Here is a 25,130-nt window from a genome sequence, read left to right on the forward strand (position 1 = left end):
TTCTGATTCTGAAACTGTACTCGCCTCCTTGCGGCTGCTGTGATGCCTTCAAACTCCAGATAGGCCGCCACCAAGATGCAGATCATCAGGGGGGTCAGGGTAGGAATGGCACCCCTTTCTCATTGGGAGGCCATCCCCAGCTGGGCCTCCGCCGTCTTCCTTGCCCAACGGCGCAGGTCCTCCCACCGTTTGCGACAGTGGGTGCTCCGCCTGTCAAAGACCCCCAGAGTCCGCATGTCCTGGGCGATGGCACGCCAAATACCCTTTTTCTGATGGGCGCTGACCTGCAGAAAAAGAGACATAGAAAAAGGTATTAGTCATACCATTCGGCCTGTTACACTCATGGCCCACCATATCCCTCCCATCCTCTTACGCACAGACATTGCCCACCATACAAGCAGCACTCTGCCCAGGTCCCCTCAGCCACCCCCCCACACGAGGCTTACACATACAGCACTCCATGCATTCAAGCCCCATGCATCGTGCTCACAGTGTACTCACCTGTTGGTCTGGAGGCCCATAAAGTAAACGGTACTGGGGTAGAACCCCATTCACTAGTCTCTCCAACTCCTCCAAAGTGAAGGCAGGGGCCCTTTCCCCAGACACTCGAGCCATGGTCGCTTCCAGACACAGGTCACAGCAGCACTTGCAGTGTAGGTCCTCTCCTGTTGAAGGTCAGGTAGCAAGTGAGTGAACAGATAGAAAATGGCGGTCACGTCCGCGGTGGTGCGTACTGTCGCCGCTGGCGTACTTTACCATTGGCTACTGGAACCCATAGGCCCAAATGAGAACCAATGAGGTGTTGCACGGCGGTCATCGACCGCCTACCGCAACGGCACACAACGTCAGCGGAATTACCTCATTTCCACTTGTCCCTCCTCACAGGTCAGGCGGCCGCCATTTCAGGGGGGAACATGCCATGGCACCTAACTGTGTCACAGCAGACATAGGCACATTAATGGACCTACATGTTCACATACTGTTTCTGTCACAAAATGCAAGGCATTTTACTCTCAGGATATCTTTGAACATGACCATCTGCTCAACGTTTTTCACCCTAGAGTTCAACTGCTGAGGATCAATAGGAGATGGAGACATACCCCCTTGTACAGACCCCTGGTGGACCTGCCAACAATGGAGGACAGGCACATTATCCTAACCTACAGACTTGATAGGGCCACAATCCAAGAGCTGTGTGCACAATTGGAGCCAGACCTGATCTCAGCTATCCGTCACCCCACTGGGATCCCCCCTCTTGTGCAATTCCTATCAGTGCTCAATTTCTTGGCAAGTGGCTCCTTCCAAGCGACAGTGGCCATGGCAGCAGGGATGTCACAGCCTATGTTCTCAAACGTGCTGACCAGAGTGTTGTCTGCCCTGATGAAACACATGCACAGCTACGTCGTATTCCCACAGGTGGAGGATTTGGCCACAGTGAAGGCATGACTTCTATGCAATGGGAGATATCCCCAACATCATTGGTGCTATTGATGGTACACATATTGCCTTTGTTCCCCCCCCCCCCGGAGAAATGAAGAGGTGTTCAGCAATTGAAAGAGCTTTCACTCTCGGAATGTGTAGATAGTGTGCCTGGCGGACCAGTACATCTCTAATGTGAAAGCAAAGTATCTTGGGTCTGTGCATGATGCATTTATCCTGAGAAATAGCAGCATTCCATATGTGATGGCTCAACTCCAGAGGCACTGGGTGTGGCTAGTAGGTGAGCCCATGGTCTCCACCCAGTGTCTGGTGTTATATGGGTGTGGGGTTGGCCCTAAGGGTGAGCGTCTGGCTAACAGGTATCCCTCGATATTTCCAGGTGACTCTGGTTACCCAACCTCTCATGGCTACTGACCCCAGTGAGGAATGCCAGGACAAGGACAGAGGAACGTTATAATGAGGCACATGGATGAAAAAGGAGGATCATTGGGCGCACCTTTGGCCTCCTGAAGGCCAGGTTCAGGTGCCTCCATCTGACAGGTGGATCCCTGTGCTACTCACCCAAGAGGGTCTTCCAGATCATCATTGGATGTTGCATGTTGCACAACCTGGCCTTGAGACGCGAGGTGCCTTTTCTGCAGGAGGATGAGGCTGGAGATGGTCGTTTGACAGAGGTGGAGCCTGTGGACAGGAGGCAGAGGAAAAGGATGTGGACAACAGAACAACTATGGCCCTCATTATGAACACGGCTGGAAACACCGCACCGCCCGAAGCCAACAGAGGAGCAGTCCGGACTGCCAAATAATGAACTAACTGAAACACAGGCATCCTGAAAACTACCCACCGCCAGTAGAGGAGTGCCGACAACGACGGCAGATGCCGCCCACAGGCCGACAGAAAGGCCCAACCCGTCCATCAAATAATGAACCACTAGACCGCCGTCAGTTCCGGGGCAGGAATCACCGCCACGCAAAGCCAGGCGGAAATGAACCAAATATAAGGAAACACTCACCGGAGGCTCACACAACATGTCGAAGCAGACATGGATAGAGAGCTGTAGATCATGCCAGCCCTTCTCCTTGCCATATACCTCCACGACCAAGACCGCCGACGAAGACGACGACAGTAAGTACTGCAACCTACTAAACAAGGGAAGAAAGGGCAAAGTTACATACCCACCCACTCCACCCACCCTGCAACGCTCCCACAACCCTTGACAACAGCAGAACCCATAAATCCCACAGCAAGAGGTACTTACCCCACACAAGGCAAATCCAACCTGACCATAGTACATACAAATGCCCCACACCCACAAACAATGAACCGAGAGACCAGGGATCAAGAGTGTGCTGCCAAAACACAGGCCACACATAAATGTTTAATGCAGCTCTCTGTGCCAATGATTGTCAATTAAGGCCAATGGCCAATCCATAGTGTTACAGTCCAATGGGCTACAATAGCCCCAACCTGACTCCCAAAAGTGCTACGGTACTCCACCTTATAGGGGCAACAATGGGGCATTCAGGCACCTCAGGGAACAGGGGCAGGAGGTAGTGGGGGTGGGGATTTGCGACAGGGGTGGGCCTTGGATTTGGGCTCAGAAGGTGGAGGGGGTTTGGGTTTGCCCTTGAAAGGTGGGGGAGTGGGCTTGGACCCGGTGGAGCCAGATGGAATTGGCTCTGCACAGGGCTTCTTCCTCTCTGGGGAAGGGGCACAGAAATGTGAAGGGCGGAAAGCAGCGGGCTGTGAAGTGGAAGTAGTGGAAAGGGAAAGGAGGTGCGCACGTTTAGGGACAAGACGGGGTGGGCCAGTGGGTTGGAAGAGGTCAGCATGGGAGAGGAAACGTTTTTGGGAGCAACTGGGTTGGACCTGGAGGAGGGCGTGGGAGTGGAGGCAGAGGGTGAGGACATAAGTGGTGTAGGTGTGCGTGTTGTGGGTGCAGGTGGCTGGACAGTATGCTGAGGTGTTGTGGATGTGTGATGGGTGGATGTTTTGGTGCGTTTGTGTGTTTTTGGAGGAGGGGGGTGGACACAGTGGGAAAAGACAGGCTGCCAGTGTGAATGTATGTTGTGTGGGTGTCTGCAAGTCTGGTGAGTGTGCTGCATGTGTCAACTAAAGTAGTTGTGGTGAGTGCAGGTGTGGTGTCTGGGGTGCATGTATGGATGTGTGCTATTGTGGTGACTGCAGGAACAGGCTCAGCAACAGTGAATGAAGGTGCAGTGCCTGGGGGTGTGCATGTAGAGGGGACAGAAAGGGAGGCAGAAGAGGTGGGCACACTGGGGGAAGTGGATGTTGCTGTGTGTGCATGTGTATACTGGCTGTGTGAATGCTTATGATGGGAGGTGTGGTGCTTGTGTTTAGAAGTGTGCTTCTTGTGTTTTGAGGTGTGTGGCTGCATGTGCTTTTGACGGGTAAAGGGAGTGGAGTGCTGGAAGGGATCGAGGAGGTTGGAGGGGGGACGGAATGACCAGGGAAACTGGCTGCCGTCAAATATGAGGCCAGAGCCTGAAAAGATCTCTGTAGGCCAGACACCGCACAGTGAATGCCATCCAGATAGGCATTGGTCTGCTGCATCTCTGATGCTAGCCCCTGGATGACATTGACAATGGTTGTCTGCCCTACAGAGATGGTTCCCAGGAGGACAATAGCCTCCTCAGTGAGGGCAGCAGGGCTGACTGGGGCATGAGGTGAAGGAGACGCCCACCCTTCTGGGTGAGCGGGCACGGGCAACTCGGTGGGGAGCAAACGGGAGGGCGGTGATGGCATGGGGGGTGGCAGAAGATGATACAGTAGGTGTGGGCCCACTAGGGTCCGTCACCGCAAGGGATCCCCCATCGGAGGTGGTATCGGAGTCACTACCTCCAGTGGTAGTTGCCTCTCCAGTGGTACTCCCCTCGCCATCCAACCCACTGGTCCCCTTGGCATTGGATGACTCTGCCTCCGAGGATCCTGTGGCTGCCGCATCCCCACTCGCCGGTGCCTCAGCTCCCTCGCCAGATGATGCTGATGTACACAAACAACACAAGAGAACAGGGATGGGGAGAAAAAACAGGAGAGACACTTGTAAATAGCTGAAAGGAGTGAACATAGTGGTCAGACGTACACCCACCCAGAAGACCCTCCAACAGGCAGCATCTTCCACTATGGCCATGCCCCTGTCTAGTGACCAGAACCCTGCTCTACACCCATTCCCTAATCAATCAACCAAAGGACCCGACGTGTAGGTGACCTGACCCAAACACCCCTACTCCCTACGGGGGCCATCATGTAGATGGACATCAGTCAGAGTCCCTGCAATTAAGCAGCATAAACCCGGATGCACACACAGATAGCCATCAAGGGTAAAAAATGTAGTATGTGTACTCACCCCCTTGTGACTGCTGTGCAGCCTTCAAGCGCCCATCCAGGTCTGGGTGCGCCACCGCCAGGATGCGTAGCATGAGGGGGGTCAGTGTCCGACAGGCACCTCTTTCCCATTGGGAGGACTTCCCCAGGTGGGATTCACAGATTTTTTGCACCCAGCGGTGCAGGGTCTCCCACCTCTTCCTGCAGTGGGTGCTCCACCAGTTGTAGACCCTCAGGGTCCGCACCTCCTTGGCGATGGCATGCCAAAGTGCCATCTTCTGTTGGGCGCTGACCTAAAAGGGACACGCAGAGATGTAACACAGAGGTCAGACACTGGCCAAACATATTCAGCTGGCTATCCGTCCACTATGGGACGGACTGTACAAACAGACTAACAGCACATACGCACACAGCATGTCATGAACCATGGCCCATCCAGGGTCAGAGATGCACACGTATGTACTGCCAACACCATCCATTACACACAACCATTGCCCATAATCCCCCGACTCACCTGTACCTCTGGCCGTCCGTAGAGCTTGGTGAACAGGGGCAGGACCCCGTCCACTAGCCTCTCCAATTCCTTCTGGGTGAAGGCCGGGGCCCTTTCCCCTGCAACATGAGCCACTTCCATGACCAGAGACAGGACACAGCAGTACACTTAGTGGAGTACCTGCTTGCACGAGATCAGGGAGTCAAGTGAAGTTGGGGTAACGACTTCGCGTACGCACAGTGGCGGTGTGCAGCGTCACCGCCGGCGGCGATCATGATACGCTAGGATTCCGCATAGACATCCATGTTAACCAATCACTGTGCGCACTCTGGTAAACACCGCCTTATGCTGTTAAGTCAACCGCTAGCGGTATGAGGTCACTTCCACCACAGCACTTCTGGATTGCAGCTGGCAGACATTTTGCCAAAAACTCTGCATTTATAATACTGCTATCTGCACAACACATGCCCTAATGTTCACCTAACACACCTATGTATGTGACCATTAACAATACCACACCTGACAAACCCTGATCAATAATCATGGTCTAGTTGATGTTAGGTCAAAGGCATCTAGCATTTGAGTCCCTACAATCAAGTCAGCAGTGCTCAATGACTGACAATGTGTGCCAATGTATGTGTCTTCCTCACACGTGTTTCAAATTCCTCCTAGGTACAGGTCCTTGTGGCGAGGAAGGGCCCCATCCATGTACAGTCAACTTGTGGAAATGCGGACCATGGTGGAGTGTCAAATCATAATCAATTACAGACTCACCCGTGCAACTATTCTCGAACTTTATGCATTACTGGATCCTGCACTGACTCCGGCAAATCGTAATCTGCATGCCATCCCTACTGAAGTGCAGGTGCTCTCTGCACTCCATTTCCTGGCCACGGACTCTTTTCAAGTGACAGTGGCCATGGGTGCTGGATTTGCACAACCAATGTTCAGCTTGATACTGACAAGATTTCTGAATGCATTTGTACGACACCTGTAGTCCTATGTGAGGTTTCCCCAAAGTACTGACCTCCCTGCCATCAAGTCTGACTTCTATGCCTTTGCCAACATACCCCATGTGATAGGTGCCATTGATGGCACCCACATACCTATAATCGCCCCAAGAGTCAGTGAACAGGTGTACAGAAACAGGAAGAACTTTCACTCCATGAACATTCAATTGGTATGTACTGCAGACCAATACATCTCACATGTGAATGCCATGTTCCCCGGATCAGTCCATGATTCCTTTGTGTTGAGGAACAGTAGTGTGCCACACAAGATGGAACAACTATAAGAGGACAGATGTTGGATCATAGGTAGGTGTCTCTGTCACTAACTGCCACCTAGCAGACAGCCAGGCTGCCTGACTCTAAGGCTTGTCAATGACAGTTCTGTTTTGCACCTTTTTCTAGGTGATTCTGGCTATCCCAACTTGCGTTGGTTCCTGACACCAGTGAGGAATCCTGGGACAGATGCAGAGAGGAATTACAATGAGGCCCATGGACGTACTAGGAGGGTGATTGAGCGCACAATAGGTCTCCTGAAGGCTAGATCTCGTTGTCTACGTATCTCTGGGGGTTCCCTGGCCTATGGACCTCAAAAAGGTGTGTGGAATAGTGGTGGCCTGCTGCATGCTGCACAACCTGGTAGTGAGGAATTCTATCCCCCTCTTGGAGGTGGAAGGTGCTGTATATCCAGACCATCTTCCTCAGAGAGGGGGCAAGAGTGATGGTGATGATGAGGAAGGGGAAGATGTCAATTCCAGGACCCAACTTATACAACTATACTTCCAGTAACTATGTGGGACTAAGGGCTTAGATTGGTGTTTGTGAAACATACTGTCAGTGTGCCTTGACATCTGGGGGGGTTGAATGTACTAATTGCAACTGTGTCCAGCTCTCCATAGGACAGAATACAATTTAGTGGTTATCTTTCTCAACATATTTAGTTACAACATGTAAGGCGAGTGTGTACTTTCATGCTACGCAGGTACAAATAAAGAAGTTATCAGCCAGTTGCATCCATACTTCACTTTGTTCACACATTATGACAGGGGACAGTGTTATAGGTGTGATATGTGTTTTATTTTGTGCAGGGATTGAATCGTGCTAATTACAGTGATGGCAGTTGGTCATGGGTGGTTATCCTAAATGCCAACACGATGGCTGCCTTGTTGTAAGTATTGGTAGGTCCATCATTGCTTATGTGAGTTCTTATTTATTGTTAGCACTGTTTGGTGGTTGATTGTGTGGGATAGTTGGTGGACAGATTGTTGCAGTCACTTCTTTGAGGGCGCCTTGTTTTTGGCAGGTATTCCAGTCCAGCCTGAGGGTTCGTTTTGGCACCTGTTGTTGACCTATAGTGGATGAAATGGTTGTTCCTTGTATTTCCTCTGAGGGTGGTTCGTGGGAAGTTGCTGCTTATGCAGTCACTGTGCGGTCTGTCTCCTGTGCTGTAGTAGTGGGGGCTTCCTGTACTGTGTGGGTCTCAGACTTGGTTTGTACAAGCTGCAGCAGCGCACCTGCTATGCTGGCCATTGTGGCGTTGTGCATTTTCCACTGCTCCATGGCCTCTTGGTGGTGTACCTGCTGCATCATCCTCTGACTCTGCTCCAGGGTGAATACTATCTGGGCCAATCGGTCATGGGTATGCTGGTAGGCCCCCAGGGCCTCAGATATCACGTCCTGGGCTGCAGCATCCATCCTGTGGCCTCCCCCCTGGGCCAGTGATGCCCTCCCACTGGCCTAGCCCCCTGGGCCTGTGTCTCCTGCACAGGTCTGGCGGTGCCACTTGTACTGGGGCCATCGTCTTCCTGCCTGTTGGTAGGGGCTGACTGTGGCCTCATTACTTGTGTTCCACCAGTCTGTGGCCTGGATACACAGGTGTGTGGACGGTTGCCCTGGGCTGCTGTTCTTGCCTGGGTGGTAGGGGAGTCTGTGGTATCCTTGGGGGGGGCAGCTGGTTGGTGACAGTCCAGGACTGTGTGAGGGGCCAGCCTGCTCATCAGTGTCCAGGGTTCCATCCCGAGTGTCCTGTGAGGTGCCTCTGTCTCCCTGGGGGGCACTGGCACTCCTTGTCCTGTCCGTCAGGGTGGCATGGGTGGTGGTGCCTGTTGGGGAAATGAGCATGTCTGTTACATTTGCATAGTCGGATGGGGTGCAGAGGCCTGGGCGGCTTTGTGCAGCTTACACACTTTGGGAACATGCAGGATGCTTTAGTGGGGTTAACATTGCTTTTAACTTAGGGTGTGGAGGTGCACTGTGGGTGTTCTAGCCCATTGTGTTTCCTTGCAGGGGTGGGCGGCTGTGCACAGGGGGAGGGATGTGGGCCTGTTAGTGGGTTTGTGAGCATGCATGGGTGGCGGATTTAGTGCCTGTGCGTGGGGTGTTGGACCTGGTGTATGTTGGAGGGGTGGGGTGGTGCATGCATTCCAGGTGTGATGGATATGGGGTAAACGTAGACGACTTACACAAGTCCATTCCTCCAGTGAGTCCAGTGAGTCCCTCAGGGTGCAGGATGGCCAGTAGCTTTTCCTCCCAGTCAGTGTAGTCGGGTGGTGTTGATGGTGGTCCTCCGCCAGTGTTCTGGACTGCAATGTGGTGCCTGAATGCCATGGCCCTGACCTTCCCCTGCAGGTCGTTCCATCTCTTGCGGATGTCGTCCCTGGTGCGTGGATGGTGTCCCACTGCATTGACCCTGTTGACAATGGTCTGCCATAGCTCCATCTTCCTGGCGATGTGTGTGTGCTGTACCTGAGCCCAAAATAGTTGTGGCTCCACCTTCAGGATCTCGTCCACCATGGTCCTTAGCTCCCTTTCTGTGAAGCGTGGATGTTTGGGGGTGACATGGTGAGTGTGATGAATAGTGTCGGGGGTGGAATCGCAGTGAGGGTGCTCTTTTGTGGTTTGGTGTGAGTCTCATGTATTGTGGGGTTCGGTGTCTGCTTCTGGTGTTCGGTCTTCGTTGGCCTACTTTCATTGCAAAGGATTGTGGGGTGTGTCTGTGAGTGTTTTTATGGTGTTGTGGATGTGTGTCAGGTGTGTGGGTTTGTAACTTATCCAATGTGTGCACTTCTTACTGTTGGGTCCAATTGTCACCCGTGGCGGTCTGTACCGCCAATGGTCGTTCGTCTTCCACCAAGGTGATTTGTGCATCATTATTTGGAGGGCGGGATGTGGGTGTGCTCGGTGGTGGCGGGGTGGGAGGTCCATCATTTCCGCCGACAGGGTCCTGGCGGAGACTGGTCGACTGGTGATTTTTTAGGGAATCAGGTTTTTGGTTCATTATATGGCAGGTTTCTATTCACCGCCAATGGCGGTCTTCTGTTGACTGTCGCCACGGCGGTCAGCGGAGATTACTGCTGTGTTCATAATGACCGCCTATAATTCAACAGTACATCCAGTGACACACAGGTAAGACACTGTTAATTCACCTTCCATTGCAGTTTTGTGTTGTATATTTTCACTGGCTGGCTGCTGTTCCCAGTACTATGGCCACTTATTGTACCCTTTAACATGTCTATTTGAGGATATTTGTGCCCTCCGCTGGCTCCTGGTGTATTGACTGCAGCACATTACAGGTCATAACTATGTATACATCACTGTACAGTCTATTTGCAATGTCTACTGATTATTAAATAACTACACCCTTAAATCATTTGACATACTCCATACTTGTGTATTCCAAGAGTGTTTATTTCAGTGTTGAGAAGTAAATGGGGATATGCAATGGGCTTGGGTGATGGTGGAGGAAAGTCCAAGATAGGGTCCAGTCTATTTGTATCATAGGTGCATTGTCCAAGGGGGCATAGGAAGGGGAGCAATGGCAGTTCAAGGTGGACAGGGTGACAGAGTGGGACACAAGGGTGACAATCAGGAGAGTCTTATTTCCTGGCGGGGGTCTTGGCAATGTTCTCTGGCTTCTGCCTGGATCGCAGGGACCGTTTGCGGGGTGGTTCTCCTTCTGCAGGGGCCTGTTGGCCTGTTGGTCCTGTGGCGGGGCCTCCTGTCCACTAGCGTCAGCGGAGGTGGAAGGCTGTTCAACGGTGTGGCTAGTGTCAGGGGCCCGTCGGTGTGCCACTGCCTCCCTAATGGTGTTGGCCATGTATTCCAGCACCCCTGCAATGGTGACCAGGGTGGTATGGATGTCCCTCAGGTCCTCCCTGATCCCCAGGTACTGTCCCTTCTGCAGCCGCTGGGTCTCCTGCAACATGGCCAGTATCTGACCCATGGTCTCCTGGAAATGGTGGTATGCTCCCAGGATGTTGGTGAGTGCCTCGCAGAGAGTCGGTTCCAAAGGGCTGTCCTCCCCCTGGCACACGCAGTCCTCCCAACTTCCCTGTTCTCCTGTGCATCTGTCCCCTGAACCGTGTGCCCACTGCCACTGACCCCAGGTCCCTGATCATCCTGTGTTTGTGGGGTTGCTTTGGGGCCCTGTAGTGGTGAAAACACTGCTGATTGACAGGTCTTGGGGACAGTGGTATGGGCCCATTGGGTGGGTGCTGTGCTGGTGTTTTTTGAGGGGGGAGGCTCTGTGGTGTTATGGGACTGTGCCTGGGTAACCAACTGTCCAGAGGTCCCTTATGGGCCAGGTTTGTCATCCATATCCATGTGTGCAGAGCTCCTGTTATCATTGTGGGCCTCTTCCGGGGGATCTGAGGGGGGACTGGATGTTGCTGGCACCTCCTCTCCGGTGACTTTGTGTGGGGGTCCTGTGGGTATGTAAAAGCAGTGTTATTGTTACTGCGTGTGACATCTTGTGCAAGGGTATGTTTCCCTCTATGGTTGTTATTACCAAGGCAGCTTTGGCTTGTGTGAGTTGTAATTTTGTTGGCTAAGTGATTGTCACTAGTGTGCATGCTGTGGCGATGGGTGTCCATGCAGGGCTGTGAGTACTGTCCATACATTGGTGGTGCATGCAGTGCTGGTTACTGGGATGGGTGGGTTGTGATGGTGGGGTGATGAGGGTGAGGGTAGGGGTGGGGGTATGTGATGGCATGCAGGTGGGGGGTGAAGTAGTAGAGTGTTGACTTACCAGAGTCCAGTCCTCCTGCTACTCCTGCCAGGCCCTCAGGATGCATTATTGCCAAGACTTGCTCCTCCCATGTTGTTAGTTGTGGGGGAGGAGGTGGGGGTCCACCACCAGTCCTCAGTACAGCTATCTGGTGTCTTGCAACCACTGAACGCACCCTCCGCCGCAGGTCGTTCCACCTCTTCTTGATGTCATCCCTTGTTCTGGGGTGCTGTCCCACGGCGTTGACCCTGTCCACGACTCTCCACCATTGCTCCATCTTCCTAGCAATGGATGTCTGCTGCACCTATGATCCAAATAGCTGTGGCTCTACCCGGATGATTTCCTCCACCATGACCCTCAGCTCATCCTCAGAGAATCTGGGGTGTCTTTGTGGTGCCATGGGTGTAGTGTGAGTGGTTTGTGTGAGGATGTGTGGGGTGATGTGTTGGGGTGTGTGCTGTGAGGTGCGTGGATGGTGTATGGGTGATGGTGTTCTGTGGCTCTGGTTCTGTGGGTGCTCCTGGCGTATCTCTCTCTCAGTTGTAAATTGTTTGTAGTGGTAAAGGGTTGTGGGTAATGTTAGTGTGTGTTTTATAGTGGTTTGTGGTGTGTGTATGTGTGTCAGGTGTGTGTAGTTTGAATTGTCCAATGTGGTGTAGTTTTGTTAGTGTGTGTGTATTTTGAGCACTGCGGTATGTACCGCCAATGGTTTACCGCGGTTGAATGTCCACCGCGGTGATTCGTGGATCATAATGCTGTGGGCGTATTTCTGTTGGTGTAACGGTGTGGGTTTTGGTACTGCCCGTTTATCACTGACCTTTGGGCTGGCAGACTTGTGTGTGTGTCTTATAGTGGCAGATTTCTATGTGTGGGTCATAATACCGGTAGCGGTATACCGCCACGGTCTGTTGACAGCAGTAAGTGGCACTTAAAGCCAATGTCATAATAAGGGCCGCAGTAATGTGTTTTATATGTCCAGACATTGAAATATTGCTAAATTTGTTTTTTCCTGTTGCAAGGCCTGTCCCTCTTATAGGTTAACATGGGGGCTACCTTTAAATCTGATTAAAGTGAAGATTCCCTTTGGGAGCGGATAGACATGTGGAGTTTGGGGTCTCTGAGCTCACAATTTAAAAATATTTTTTTTAGTAAAGTTGATTTTAAGATTGTGTGTTTGAAAATGCCACTTTTAGAAAGTGAGCATTTTCTTGCTTAAACCATTTCTGTGACTCTGCCTGTTTGTGGATTCCCTGTCTGGGTCAGTTTGACAGTTGGGCTGGTTGCACCTCTCACTAGACAGTGACACAAAGGGAGCTGAGGTGTAGTCTGCATTTCTTGATTAATCTGTGCTAGGGAGGAGGGGAGGAGTGGTCACCTACACCTGAAAGGGCTGTTCTTGCCCTCACACAATGCAGTCTCTAACCCCCATGGTGTGTGCCTGGGGCCTGGCCCAGGCAAGGCAGGATTTCACAAACAAGAGACTTTGCTTTGAAGTAGGCCTAATTCAAAGGGCAAAATGGGTATAAGAAGGGCACCCAAAACCACAGACTTTAGAACACTTCTGGAAACCAACAGGAACCGCTGCCTGGAGAAGAGCTGAAGAGCTGAGGAAGAAGAGCTGCCCTGCCTGGGACTGTGCTTTGTGGAGCCCTCCTGCAGTTGCTGCTTCTGCCTGTGCTAGAGGACAAAGACTGGACTTTGTGTTGCCTTCCTTCTTGTGAAAAACTCTCCAAGGGCTTGATTTAGAGCTTGCCTCCTATTGTTTGAAGTCTCAGGGACAGCAAAGACTTCTCTCTGCCAGCACCTGGAGCCTCTGGAGAGACTCCTACTCTTCCAAGTGGTTCCCATCCAGTTCCTGGGACCATGAAAGGAGAAGCTGGCAGCACAAGAGTGAGAAATCCAATCGCCAACCGCCGTGCGGGGAATAGATCGACGCAACTCCGATCTGCGGCTGAAAAAAAAACGATGCACCGCTGGCTACGCTGCTGAAAATTGACGCTCGCCTGCAACCCAACCGGAAGATCGCAGCCCAGAGCTGAGGAAACAACATGCAGCATCGCTGACGGAGGCTGGTGAGATCGCAACCAGCGCTGCATGGTTTTTGGACCATCATGCACCTGAATTTCTGACGCAAACACTGCTGGGCGTGTAAAAATGACGCAAGGCCTGCCCGGACCCGAAACTGTTGACCGGATCAACGCATCGCTCTCCTGCGGAGAGAAGAAAAGACGCATGCCGACCCGACTAAAGGAGAAACAACACAAGGTCTCGCTCGTGAGTGAAATCGGCACATCGCAAGCCATTTTTGACGCACACTCGCCAATGCGGGGTTATTTTTGACACACCCAAGGTACATGTTCACGCTAACAGCGTTAGCGTTGTGTTTAAAATTACATGAAGACTCTTTTTGCATTTTTAGTAATAACTTGACTTGTGTATTCTGGATTTTTGTTGTTTTGGTCTTGTTTTGTTTAGATAAATATTTTCTATTTTTCAAAACCAGTGTTGTGTCATTGTGTAGTGTTTTCATTAAGTTACTGTATGTGTTGGTACAAATACTTTACACCTAGCACTCTGACGTTAAGCCTATTGCTCGTGCCAAGCTACCAAGAGGGTAAGCGGGGGTTAGCTAAGGGTGATTCTCTTTTACCCCGACTAGAGTGAGGGTCCTTGCTTGGATAGGGGGTAACCTGACTGGCAACCAAATACCCCATCTGTAACACTTTTGATTTGTCATAGTTGTCTCCTCTCATTGTTAAGCTCTAGGTTAAACCAGGATATAGATTGGATTTTTCTAGATCGTTTTAGTTTGAGCAGTGCAACTTGGTCAAGAACATCTCACGCGCATGAGCTACATTGGGCGGTGAGGTAATCTACGGTGTGAATGACAGGTTGCAAGTGTAATTGGATGCTGATCCTTGATTCCAACAGTTTTAAGACAGTGATCAGACCACTTTATGGGCATGATGCATTTAAGGGAGACAAGCTCACTTGTGGTAATTTTAGGATCTAGAGTAGAGTCTTTGCTGTGGTTCAAAATAACCAGAAGTGAGCTTGTCTCCCTTCAATCCATCATGCCCATCGTCTAGACTGATCACCATCTTAATACTGTTTAATCTCAATGCCTATCCCACACACTACCCCCCTCCAGCCAACAAACCCACTCACTAGGCAAGCAACATCAAACAAATCCAGCTAACTGAGCTGGAATCCTCATTTGTTGCAAAGTTGCTTGAGGTCATTGATATCAAGAAGGCTTATTGGGTTATGGACTGTGGTGTCTTCTGTGTGGTTCCAGTGCAGGTTGAAGTCCCCATTAATGAGTTAGGTTTATTTGGGACCCATTGGGAATTGCAAAGAAACTCAATGGAGTTTAGTACATTTGGAATTGCAATTTCCTAATATGGAATCACAATTAGGAAATCGCAATTCCAATGGTTTGTCCATGTGGCCATTAGTTCTTTGGTGAAGAGTGTGTTATCACCAGCGGGGTAGTACATGGTGTGGAGATTGGTAGCAGTGGTACCTTTAGCTGCGAGTTTGACTCTGAGGTATTCGAAGGCCACAACGTTTGGGGTTCGTAGGTTTATGATGTGTTTCTCCTTGTGGATGATCGCTAGCCCACCCCCTGCTTGCCTGGCCTGCCCCGTCACGGCCTGCCCCATCCAGCCTGATGACAGAATAGCCAGGAGGTGTGAGCAAGTCTAGAATCAGGGTTGAGTGTTCATTGAGCCAGGTTTCCATTAGGAATGCACTGTCTATTTGGTCAGCAAGTGTAGTTTCAGCTAATTCTGTGGCGTGTTTCACTGCTGATCTGCAGTTAAGGAGCATGCAGGTTAGTGAACTAGGACTATTACTTATAGGGTGTAGCGTCTGGTTAGTGGTGTATTGAGCAGGTGCTTTGGGCAATATGTTAGCTTGAGGGATGCGATTTGTGCCCAAGATTACTGAGATGCTAGAGGAAGGTTTGGGGTCAGTTTCCTGGGTTTTGGTCCAGTATCTATTTGCTGAGTGATTCAACTTCCATTGAGGATAGGGGGTTGTGAGCTCAGTAGGGTCTGTGAGTTGGGCGGCTAAAGGAAATGGAGGACCAGCAGGTGTGCTGGCAACCTTTTGAAGATCTTTTATGAGGAGTCCAATTCTCTATTTGCAGAGCTAAGAGGAGTGGTGTATTAACTTGACCTGGATTGCAAAGCAGTTCTTTAGGGGAGAAATGTCTTTAGCTAGAGAGTCAATTGTTTGTTCTATACTGCTGATGAGCAGGGTAAGAGTATCGGGTAGGCCTCCTGTTCCATGTGTGTGTGGACACGGGGCGGGTGGGGAGCAAGACCAGCTTGTGTTAATAAGGTGAGAAGTGACAAGAAGTACTGATCAAAGATGGTGAGGTGATGGCCTGATGCTTGAATAAGTTAAATGTTCCTGTCAAGCAGATATATATGGAAATCTCACCTTTAAAGCTTTGGGAGGGGGCAGTGGTGAGTACAGTTCCATGGGGCATTTTGTAATTTGTAGGTGGAGAAGGAGAATGTTTCTCCATTTTGCAGGGTGTTTAGAGTAGAAAATGAAGTCAGTTTACCAGTCGATGTTATTCATGCCGTAGTAGGTATCGGCTATTTGTTTTCCTGGAAGTTGTTTGAGTAGGTTATGTTTGAAGTTTTTTTTTTTTAATTATTATTTGAGAGATTTAACACAAGCAGGCTCCTTTCACCTTTAGATCTGACTCTCGGGATACCCAAGTGTCTCTCACCTCATTGCTCTGCTACACTTTACATAAGCACAAGCAGGGCTCCCCTCACCTTTAGTTTAGTCTCTCAGGGGTACCCTTGTGCCTCTCCCCTCACTGCACTGTTACAGCTTACTTCACATAAACACCATCAGGGCTCCTCTCACCTCAAACTCCTCCGCTGTCCCGCTTTCTTCAGCTGTCCATGTCTGCAGGTCCTTCAGCTCCTTCTTCAGTCGCTCCATATGGTCATGAATTGATTTCTGAAATGCAGACCACAGATTCTTATTACCCAATACCTTCCCTTAACCCCAATACCAGTGCTTAATTAAAGAAAGCAAGAACCGTTACTTTATCAGTTACCATGTGGTTAAATGTGGCTGTTTGTAGCTATGTTCAGCAATATTAACATAACCTCTAGTACATTTGGTAATGTTTTTTGCAAACTTTAGATCTTGAATATAAAAAGTTTGATTTTCCCGAATTGCAGCCAACTTGTGTTTCAATCTGGCTACTAACGCCTTAAAGTGTCACTAAGGTAGTAAATAAATAAATAGTCCCATTATTGTGTACAAGGGGCATTCACAAATCTTTACATTGTCATAATTCGGTCAGTTGTGCTACTCAGTCTCTATGGGTCAGTCAAAAGTGTATACCAAGTTCCTCTTTTCTGTGCTGGCGCAGAAGGGATCTGTGCATTTCTTTTTGCGGTCTTGAGCGCATACACTAACTTGAAAGACCTCTGAGGTAGTGCATGTTTTGTAAACAGCAGAGCTCGGGAACACAAAGAGGTAATTACCGCCTTGCTTTACTAAGATTGCTGTCTGCAACCCAAGCACTAACTCAGAGATATGTCTAATTAATATATGCACTCAAGATGCAAAGTGTAGAAAATAGGCTCATGATGCAGTCCCTGTTTGTTAGGGTAGCACCCCAGATTGTGGGTATAGGCACATAATCATGTGCTCCTTCTACATATTTATGGGACCACTTACTCTAATCCTGACAAGAGAAATCCTCGAGTGTGAAGCATCCAACGTTAAGAGGAGGTTGTAACTTAATAAGATGAAATTGGAAATATGTGATGCAAACAGCTACGATGTCAATTACTCCAGTGTCCCTCTCATTCCACCTACTTACCAGTCAGGAATGATGTAATGAGGTTGGCCTTATCTATGTACATCTCTTCATTTTTACTGAAGTGAGTTGGTGTAGGGCAGCAGGAAGCAGCACAGTCGAGAGAGATGCAGCTTCAAGGGAAGTTGAGAGAAGCCCCGTGTGAGACTTAAATGTTATCTCAATCTCACCAAACCCTACCCTTCCATCAGAGCGGGGAGTGGGCTCGCAAGATTCAATGAGCCTCCTCTTCTTGGTGATAAGGGGGAAAGGATGGGATTCAGCAGAGCCTTATCTTGTCAGGCTCTGCCTCATTGGGGAAGAGAGAAGGACTACACCATGTGATATTTTGAACATGGACATATAGCCATGGGATAGCCTGTCAAGGCCCCAAATTAAACCTTGATCACTCTAAATTCAGCAGGCAGGTCTGGAGATCATTTTCGAAACGGAACCCTGATCCATTTTTAGTTTACCAGATCTCACCTCCAACTTAACCCCCCTTCAATGAGAGATCCTCTATCCCCTCAGTATTTTTCAGTGGACTTTGTTCAAGCAGTTTTGAAGGAATCCATGATATCATTTGGGGCAGTAGTTCCCAACCTGTGGTCCAAGACCCCTGGGGCTCCGCGACTGCTCAGAAAAATTAAATAGTATTAATTGATTAGGTCCCAAATTATCAGTAATAACTCAGTGGGCGGTCCCCGGATTCCAATAATGATTCAGTAGAGGTCCCCGGGTTCCCGTAATGATAAAGTGGGGATCCACAGAAGTCAAAAGGTTGGGAACCACTGGGGCACTAAGGCCAGTATATTGACACAGTGGGACGGACACAGAGCATCACCAATGCCAATGACATAAATAGAACAGTATAGTGAGAGATCTAAAGTGCAAGAAGGGATTTGAGATTGAGACGGTGTATAAAAATATGCATAACTAGGAGAGAAGTAAATGAAATAGATAAAGGTGAGATGTCCCGAAGATAAGGAGAGGTAGAAAGGGGAAGACGTAGACAGAGAAAGAGAGGGAGAGAACTAGGTAAGGTTTTGGAGAGCGATAGAGAGAGACACAAATAGGGAGAAGGAACTGTAGTTAAGGCAGAGGGGTAGAGTACTCCAAAAGGCTAGGTAGAGGGAGAGAAGGGTACTGTATAAAGAGCGGTTAATTACAGGGAGGTAAATGCAGTGAGAAGTTGTCAAGACAGAGTCTTGAGGAAAACAAGAAGCGCAAGGTAGAGAGACAGCAAAAAGAGAAGAAATAAAGATAAAAGGGTCACCTGTAGACAGTTAGGAAAAGAGAAAGGTAGGGAGAGGGGTATTGATAAAAAGAGAAATGTGGTGTAGTGTGAAAGCAAGCTGAGCGGCATAGATGAAATAGAGAAAGATGGTTGAGGTTTATACCAAGAGAGAAAGGTTGAAAGAGCTAGTTGAGGAAGGTGTGAGCTGCAATCAGTAAAGCAGTTCAGAGACAGATGTCTTTGTATGAGAGTAGAAAAGAGACAGAAACCCATAGACACAGGGGAGTTGATGACTGAGAAAAGGGGCAGAGGTAGAGAAATAGAGGTAGCCAGAAAGGAGTAAGATACTTATAGTGGTGAAAGAAAGGGGGCAAAGGCAGAATGAGAGAAACGGAAGGTGGAGCGATGAGGTAATAAACTAAGGATGAGGTAAATTGAGAGGTTAACTAGCGAGAGAAAGAACAGATGGGTAGAGAGACATGAGGTAGATGTGAGGTAGAGAGAGAAATGAGCTACAGAGGAGAAGGCAGTGGTAAAGTAGTAAAAGGACTGAGCGAGAGGTAAGGGAGTATAGACATGAAGAGAGAGAAATAGAGATGTGGGGAAAAGACAGAGATGGTGTCGAGTGAGAAGTGAAGTAGATGAAGGAGATATACGGGGAGGTTAGATGGAAACAGTGCCGTGAGATCAGAGAGAGACTGCCCACCACCACGCACATCCTTTGCAACATAATGTGGAGGTGTGCACTTGCTATCTAGCAAAGATAGGTACAAAATGCTATGCTAGACAGAATCTGAAACATTTCACACATTGTCATATTGATCATATTCCCTGGCACTGATATGGATTTCGTGGCGGTACAAAACCCCACAAAAATCCATGGCGGTATGCGGGGTCCTGATACCGCTGGCGGTCTAGTGACCGCCGCCAGGCTGGAGACCGAAGTCTCTAGCCCAGCGGTCGTTACCACCCTGGCGGTCGGAGTGTAAAAGTGGCGGTTTGCATGGCGGCCATAATTCCATTTATTTTCCGCTGGCCTGTTGGCGGTATTACCGCCACTTTTATACCGACCGCCAGGGTTGTAATGAGGGCCTCTGTGTGTGGTGTGGAGTCCAACGTTCTCCGTGTTACTGCCTGCTTCAAGGAGGCATTTTGTACTCAAAATCGGGCTTTGCATCAAAAACTATGGGTGTTTGCGCTAACCCAAGTAACACACCATTGCTGCAAAGTGCACCAGGCAGAGCAAAGCTCTTTTTATGCAGAGAAAAGAGCACCTTTCCACAGTGAAGTACGTGCCTTTGCAGGAGTTTGCATTGCTTTGAGTTACTTTGTGTGACTTTGCTCCAGAGCATACCATTGGTAAATCTGCACCTATGTTTCTGTTAAGCATGCTCAGTTATGAAATTAGTCCAAACCCAAGAAACACACACTGATGCAAAGTGGAGCAAGCGGAGAAAAGTGCTACTTGTGCAGAGAAAAGAGCACCTTTCCAGAGTGAAATACCTTTTGTGCTAGAAAGTAAATGCCTTTGCAGGAGTTTGCAATGCTTTGCATCACTTTGCCTGCCTTTGTCCCATGACAAACCCTTGGTAAATCTGCATCTAAGTTTCTGTTAAGCACGCTCTGTTCTAAAATTAGATAGGAGCGTTTTTTTTTTTTTTTACTATAGTATTATAGTCTGGATTTTGAATGTCCCACTCACTTTACAAAAGGATCCCTTGGAAGGTGGGGCCCTCGACAACTGCCCACTCAGCCTATGCCTTAAAAGCCTCTGAATGTAGGCCTATAAAAATGGATAGAGACTGCTGAATAGGAGCTCATGTGTGCATGATGGCAGCCACTGGAGAATCTTTGGTAAGTTTTGGACCAATGGTTAGAACAGTAAAAGAGAAAAGTGAAATATGAATATTGAAAATCCCAGATTCATTATTCATCTGAGAATCTGAAGGTAGGCGCTTCAAATGTGATGCCCCTCATGTATGGAGTGATCTTGCACAATTCACTCAATGATATGAATTCATTTTGCTTTCTAATGATTTGTGCTGAAGGACTCTGAATTCAACTAACATTTTGTTTAGCTTGCAGTCATTTGTATCTCTTCAAGGTCCTTCGTTCTTCTCAAGAGATGGTTGTGGACTTGCTGGGTCCCACTGTCAGATTCAGTTTCTGTTAAGTGAATGTTTTTTGCTGGCTGCATAGGTGCAATAAATATACAAAACAGGGGAAATATGGGGAGGGGTTTGGAATTAGAATCCAAATTTGCTTGGTGGACAGGCGAAGCTCTTCCTGTGTGGCGATGTTACTATGTTTGCATAATAAACATATCTTAGACGTCTGGCAGGTTTGGAGCTTGTTTGTATTCACATTGATCAAAGGGATATTTAAGGAGTTTTGCAAATGAAACAGTGTAATCCAGTGGTTCCCAACCTGTGGTCCGGGGACCCCTGGGGGTCCGTGAAGCCTCTTCAGGGGGTCCGCGAATGCTTAAAAAATTAAATATTATTAACAGATTAGGTACCCAGCTTTCTGTAATGACTCAGTGGGGGGTCCCCAGATTCCAATAATGATTCAGAGGGGGTCCCCGGGTTCCAGCAATGATGAATTGGGGGTCCACAGAAGTCAAAAGGTTGGGAACCACTGGTGTAATCTAAGATATAGCTCTTCAAAGGGCACAAGCACTCACAACATGATGATCTGGGAGATAGCTCTGCTGTATGAAGTGTTTGCCTGTTTATGTTTCACCAGGCATATAACTAGGGGCACTGGAAGTAGGTATTTTTGCGGCTGCAGCGTTTCTTTGCATAATTACAGAAGTGCCGCATTTGCAGCATAATGCATCGTCTGTTGCATAATCTACTGATTTTAACCAAAAAAAAACAGTTTCTAGTTTAAAGCTATCAAAAGTTACAAAAAGTGCAGCAACATGTGTTGCTACGAAGTGGAAGGCCCTTCATAAAGGCTGACTGGTCACCTTTCTGTTGTACTTGGTTGTTAAACTGCTACTAATGTCCGGACAGTGTTAACATGGCTAAAAGTAACAAACTAATAAAGTCATATTATCCCAAAGTGAACCATATTACACAGCATAACTTGCCTTTTCCTGATGCATAATTTAGCAAGCCCTTCCGCATAATTTAGTACTTTACTAACGGATAATTCCAGTGGCACTGCAAATAGCTCACTAATCTGAATCCAGAGCAGGGGCACCTGGGTAATCCATGGGAAAGCTGGACTCTGTGAGGCCTCCAGCAAACGCAAGGTGGGAAACAAGGAAACCACAGAGATGTGAGAAGAGCCTCCTTACTATACCACAGAGATGTGCGGGAAGCCTACTTACTGTACCGTAGAGATGTGCGGGAAGCCTCCATAGGGTACCTTAGATATGTGAGGGGAGCCGCTTTACTGTACCATAGAAATGTGAGGCTAGCCTCCTTACTGTACCACAGAAATTTGAGGGGAGCCTCCGTACTGTACCATAGAAATGTGGGGGAAGCCTCCATAGGGTACCTTAGAGATGTGAGGGAGGCCTCCTTACTGTACCATAGAAATGTGAGGGAAGCCTCCTTGCTGTACCATAGAAATGTGAGGGGGGCCTCCATAGGGTACCATAGAAATGTGAGGGGAGCCTCAGTACTGTAACATAGAAATGTGATGGAAGCCTCCTTACGGTATCTTAGAGATGTGAGGGGATCCTCCTTACCGTACCATAGAGATGTGAGGGAAGCCTTGTTACTGTACCATAGAAATGTGAGTGGAGCCTCCTTTCTGTACCATAGAGATGTGAGGGGTGCCTCTTTACTGTGCCTTAGAGATGTTCGGGGAGCCTTGTTAGAAATTGGGTCTCTAGTTGGCAGAGGTATGCACCCTATCCAAGTAGGGACCACAATCCTAGTCAGGGTAAGTCAAAAAAACACACTATATAAACCTGTGGTCACCCTCTGGTAGACTGGCACAGAGAAATCAGGCTTAATTTAAGCGGCAATGTGAAAAATGTTTGTGCAACACTTAAATTACAATAACCCAGTGAAAACACCACAAAGACTCTACACCAGTTTAGAAAAGTAGATAATCTTTTTATGAGTAAAATAAAACCAAAATGACAAGAATACAAACAGTAGAACTCAAAATATGAATTTTTAAAGAATAAACTGCAAGATAGTGCTTTGACGTCATAAGTGCTAAAAGGTTACTTGAGGTTGCGCTAGACAGAAGTAAATCCAAAGTTCAGGCCAACCACTAAGGGCAGGTAGGCTACAGATTCAACAGAACCTTAAATGGAGGGTTGCATCGATGTTGAGGAGGCGATGGGAAGGCGGTGCGTCAATTCCAATCCGCGCAGTCTGCGGGAGCTGTCGTCCGTCGAGCTGTGCATTCGCCAACGCAATGGCTTTTAGGTGCTGTGTCTAACCCTTTGCGATGAAGGGATGCGCAATTGTCGAGCCGTGCAGCTAAGGCAGTGCGCCGGGGCTAGCGGTGATGCTTCGATCCTGAGCCACGCAGTCAGAGATATGAAGTCCTTGACCTCAGCCGCAGTGTTGAGGGAGGATGTGGTGGTTCCAACTGGAACAACACTGTCAATGCATTGGTTTTTGAAGGAGAACTGCTGAAGAGTCCCCTTTCAAGGCCCAGGGCGGAATTGGCACCTCTTGGCAGGATAGGACTTCCAATTGGCAGAGTCCAGCAGCTAAAGCAGAGATTGAGAAAGTTATTGATGGCCCAGAGACTTCATAACAGGAGGTAAGCCGGCAAGCCCTTGGATACACATGGTTCTTTAGAGGATGAAGGAAGACAAGTCCAGTCCTTCTCACACCCAGGCAAGAGGCAGCAGGCTAACACAGCAAAGCAGTTCAGCACAATGGCAATTCCTCCTGGTAGTACAGCAGTCCTTCTTCACTGGCACAATGTTGTCAGGTCCAGAAGTGTACTGATTTGGTGGGGTTTAGGGCCCTGTACTTATACCCAGATGCCTTTGAAGTGGAGGAGATTTCAAAGTGAGGCCTTTGAAGTAGACAAGGTCCCCATCCTTCCTTCCCTGGCTCCAGGCACTCTACAGGGGGGTATGAATCTCTGTGTGGGGCCAGGCACAGTCCTGTTCAGGTGTAAGTGTCAGTTCCTCCCATCTAACCCAGGAACGCACATCAACCTGGTGATGGGCCATCAGGATGTAAATGTCACAAAAAACCAGCTATCACCCACCCTAGACATGTATTCAGAAACAGGCATCACAGAATGGTTAAAGTTAGAAAATGCTAACTTTCTAAAAGTGGCATTTAGACGTATAATTTGAAATCTGACTTCACCTTAAGTTGTGATTTTGAATTGTGAGTCCAGAGACACCAATCTCCAAATTTCTATCTTTTCACAATTGAAAATTACACTTAAAAAGTGTTTCAAGGAAGTCCTATGTTAACCCATAGGAGAGATAGCCTTGCAGTAGTGAAAAATAAATGTAATAGTTTTCTAGGACATGTTAAACTAAAAAGTACATGTCCAAATTTTAAATGAACTGCAGTCTGTCCTTGGGGCCAAGTAGAGCCTATACTAGGGGTGACATACATATAATAAATAGGAAGGTTCAGGCCTGTCAAGTGGCTGCACTTGCCAGGGTGAAAAGGCAGTTTAAAACTGGACACACAGGCTCTGCTGTGCCAGGCCTGAGACATGTTTAAAGGGCTACTGTAGTGGGTGGCACAATCAGTGCAGCAGGCCCACTAGCACTATTTAATTTACAGGCCTTGAGCATATATAGTGCACTTTACTAGGGACTTATAAGTAAATTAAATATGCCAGTTGTTGATAAGCCATTATCACCATGTTTAGAGCCCCTGCACTTCAGCATTGGTTAGCAGTGGTAAAGGTGTACAAAATCTTAAAGCCAGCAAAAATGAAGCAGCAAAACAGGAGGTCAGAAAGCAAAAAATCAGGGGGAACCCACGCCAAGGATGCCAGGTCTAACAATCCTCATTACTGTACCTTCCACAGAGGCCTCGTAAAGTTTTGTTACGCCACCACTAGAGCACTCATTCTTGCTCTACCAGAAGCATGTTATATCAAACTGGAAGCGCACCACAAAACCTGCAGAAGCCCCTAAATGTCACACTGGAGAGATTCATGATATCCAGGACTGCTTCCCTAAACTGACCAGAGTGAGGTCTTCTGACCTGAGATGCGCGTCATCAGTCCAGCCAGAGGGGGGAATATCTCCCATGAAGGGTCAGGGCAGTGGATACAACATTGTTCAAGGTCATCAGTCAGTTAGTTCCTTGATACACAGTCCACATATGTCCAGACAACATCCAGTCCCACCCAGTACAACGCGAAGGGCAGGGATGGGGAATTAATTTTGCCCGACGCCCGAGCCATGTTGATTTCCACAACGGGCAATAAGATTTAATGTCTATTTTGTCAGACGAAACAAGTAGACATTAAATCAATAATTAGCTGTGAGCGCTCGGGCTTTGCCAGTCTGCGCTCCCCTCCCCCGCAGTGACATGCTCGAAAAATATGTAGCCCCGCCCCCTCCAAACACTCTGTCTCCATGGCAGGTAGGAGCAGAGCAAGTTGCTGCCACGCTCGAGCAATGCAGTAGAGGAGACTGCGGTAAGGGCTGCAAGGAGGGTGAAAGAAAAGCTGTTTGTCTGCCTGTGTGAGCATTTAGACAGGGCAGGCCATTGTCATTACAAGTAGTACATATGTGTAATGACAATGGCCTGCTCTGCGATCACATGGGCAGCAAGGCCCTTGTTTAAACATACGCAAACGCA

General features: G+C 48.7%; 1 protein-coding gene across 1 annotated transcript in view; it reads right to left on the reverse strand.

Annotated features, from left to right (window-relative positions):
• The window catches only part of LOC138299185 (E3 ubiquitin-protein ligase TRIM39-like), a 182,115-nt gene that overhangs the window by 111,809 nt on the left and 45,176 nt on the right, over positions 1 to 25,130 (reverse strand). The window contains exon 2 of the mRNA XM_069237280.1: positions 16,181 to 16,276. Coding sequence (XP_069093381.1) covers positions 16,181 to 16,276 — 96 coding nt within the window. The remainder of the gene's footprint in view (positions 1 to 16,180; positions 16,277 to 25,130) is intronic.

The sequence above is a fragment of the Pleurodeles waltl genome, chromosome 6, assembly GCF_031143425.1.
Source record: "Pleurodeles waltl isolate 20211129_DDA chromosome 6, aPleWal1.hap1.20221129, whole genome shotgun sequence".
In the NCBI taxonomy this organism is placed as follows: domain Eukaryota; kingdom Metazoa; phylum Chordata; class Amphibia; order Caudata; family Salamandridae; genus Pleurodeles; species Pleurodeles waltl.